The sequence below is a fragment of the Coptis chinensis genome, chromosome 6 (genome assembly GCF_015680905.1).
Source record: "Coptis chinensis isolate HL-2020 chromosome 6, ASM1568090v1, whole genome shotgun sequence".
NCBI lineage: Eukaryota > Viridiplantae > Streptophyta > Magnoliopsida > Ranunculales > Ranunculaceae > Coptis > Coptis chinensis.
Genome location: NC_141461.1, coordinates 72,631,596 through 72,632,843, shown reverse-complemented (window position 1 = coordinate 72,632,843; position 1,248 = coordinate 72,631,596). Strand labels below are relative to the sequence as shown.

The window sequence follows — 1,248 nt, the reverse complement described above, 5'->3', positions numbered from 1 at the left end:
TTCTAGGAGATCAGGAAAGGCAGTGTTATCTTTGGAGAGAGTTGGAGAACACTGGAGAATAAAGACGTCCGAAAGAGAGAGTGGGGGATATCGCGGGCACACTTCATGGCCTGAAAGAACCCGGGAGGGGATACGTAGGGAGAATAGGGAGCGAAAGCCATACCGCGAGATGGAACAGACACCATTGAATAGGCCGTTGAGTGAGATTCTACCCTTGATTAAAAACCTTCAGGGTTATGAAGGACTGCGGAGCACGCCAACATAAATGCCAAACAAGCCATACTGCGCATATCACCAAGTGCGCAATCATGAGACTAATGACTGCTATGTATTGAAATGGTTGGTTCAAAGGCTAGTAAAGAAAGGGATGATGAGAGAGTTTGTGAGGGGCAAGTGCCGCCCCAGGGCAGAATACTAGGAACCATTAATGTGACTTTTAGTGGGGAGGCTTTGAGTCACAATGCACATAGAGAAAGAGTAAGGAGAACTACGAGTATGCAGCAGATTAACGAGGCAGCAGACCATCCTCGATCAAGGCAATGGGCCGCAGAGGGAGGAGGCAAGATTGTGTTCAGTAATGCAGATCTTAGAGCTGTTGATTCTCCCCATGAGGATGCATTGGTCATTACAGTAGCAATGGGCAATTATATGGTGAAGAGAATGTTAATAGATTGTGGTAGCGCTGTGGACTTGTTGTTCAAGAGAGCTTTGGAAGAAATGCGAATTGATCCGAGGCAGCTGAGACCTCCGCGGACCAACTTATATGGGTTCAATGGGAGCATGACGGATCCCATGGGGGAACTTTTGCTGCTCGTTACCACAGAACCGGTGATGGTCTTCACCAGATTTATGGTAGTAGATTCTAACTCCCAGTACAATGCGATTCTAGGGAGGCGATGGATTCACGAGATGAAGGCGGTACCGTCCATATATTACCAGGTGATTCGATTTCCCACGACAACTGGTATGCATGAGGTCCGCGGTGATTAGGTGATGTCAAAGAATAGTCATCAGGGGACAGTGAAGAGATTGGTCTGCGGATCAGAAGGAGAGACATCGAATCCTAGAAAGAGGCAGACATAGCAATTACAGTGTGCCCCGGTGGAGGGGGAGACGGAGTCGTCGGTGGGACCAAAGACTCTCGACAAGATATAAATAGTAAATTTAGGGAAGGGAGAGGAAGAGAAGTTCACGGCAGTGGGGGCTAATTTGCCTGAGGAATGGAATGATAAGTTGGTACGGTTCTTG

The 1,248-nt window shown here is 47.9% G+C and overlaps 1 protein-coding gene across 1 annotated transcript; it reads left to right on the top strand.

Moving 5' to 3' along the window:
* Positions 1 to 336: 336 nt before the first annotated feature.
* Positions 337 to 990, top strand: LOC147494346 (uncharacterized). The gene has a single exon (XM_086568111.1). The coding sequence runs from the start codon at positions 337 to 339 to the stop codon at positions 988 to 990; it is 654 nt and encodes a 217-aa protein (XP_086424237.1).
* Positions 991 to 1,248: the final 258 nt, after the last annotated feature.

What these genes read in the sequence shown, in the direction of transcription:
- LOC147494346 (XM_086568111.1), top strand. Translation starts at nt 337, where the DNA reads ATGGTTGGTTCAAAGGCTAGTAAAGAAAGGGATGATGAGAGAGTTTGT.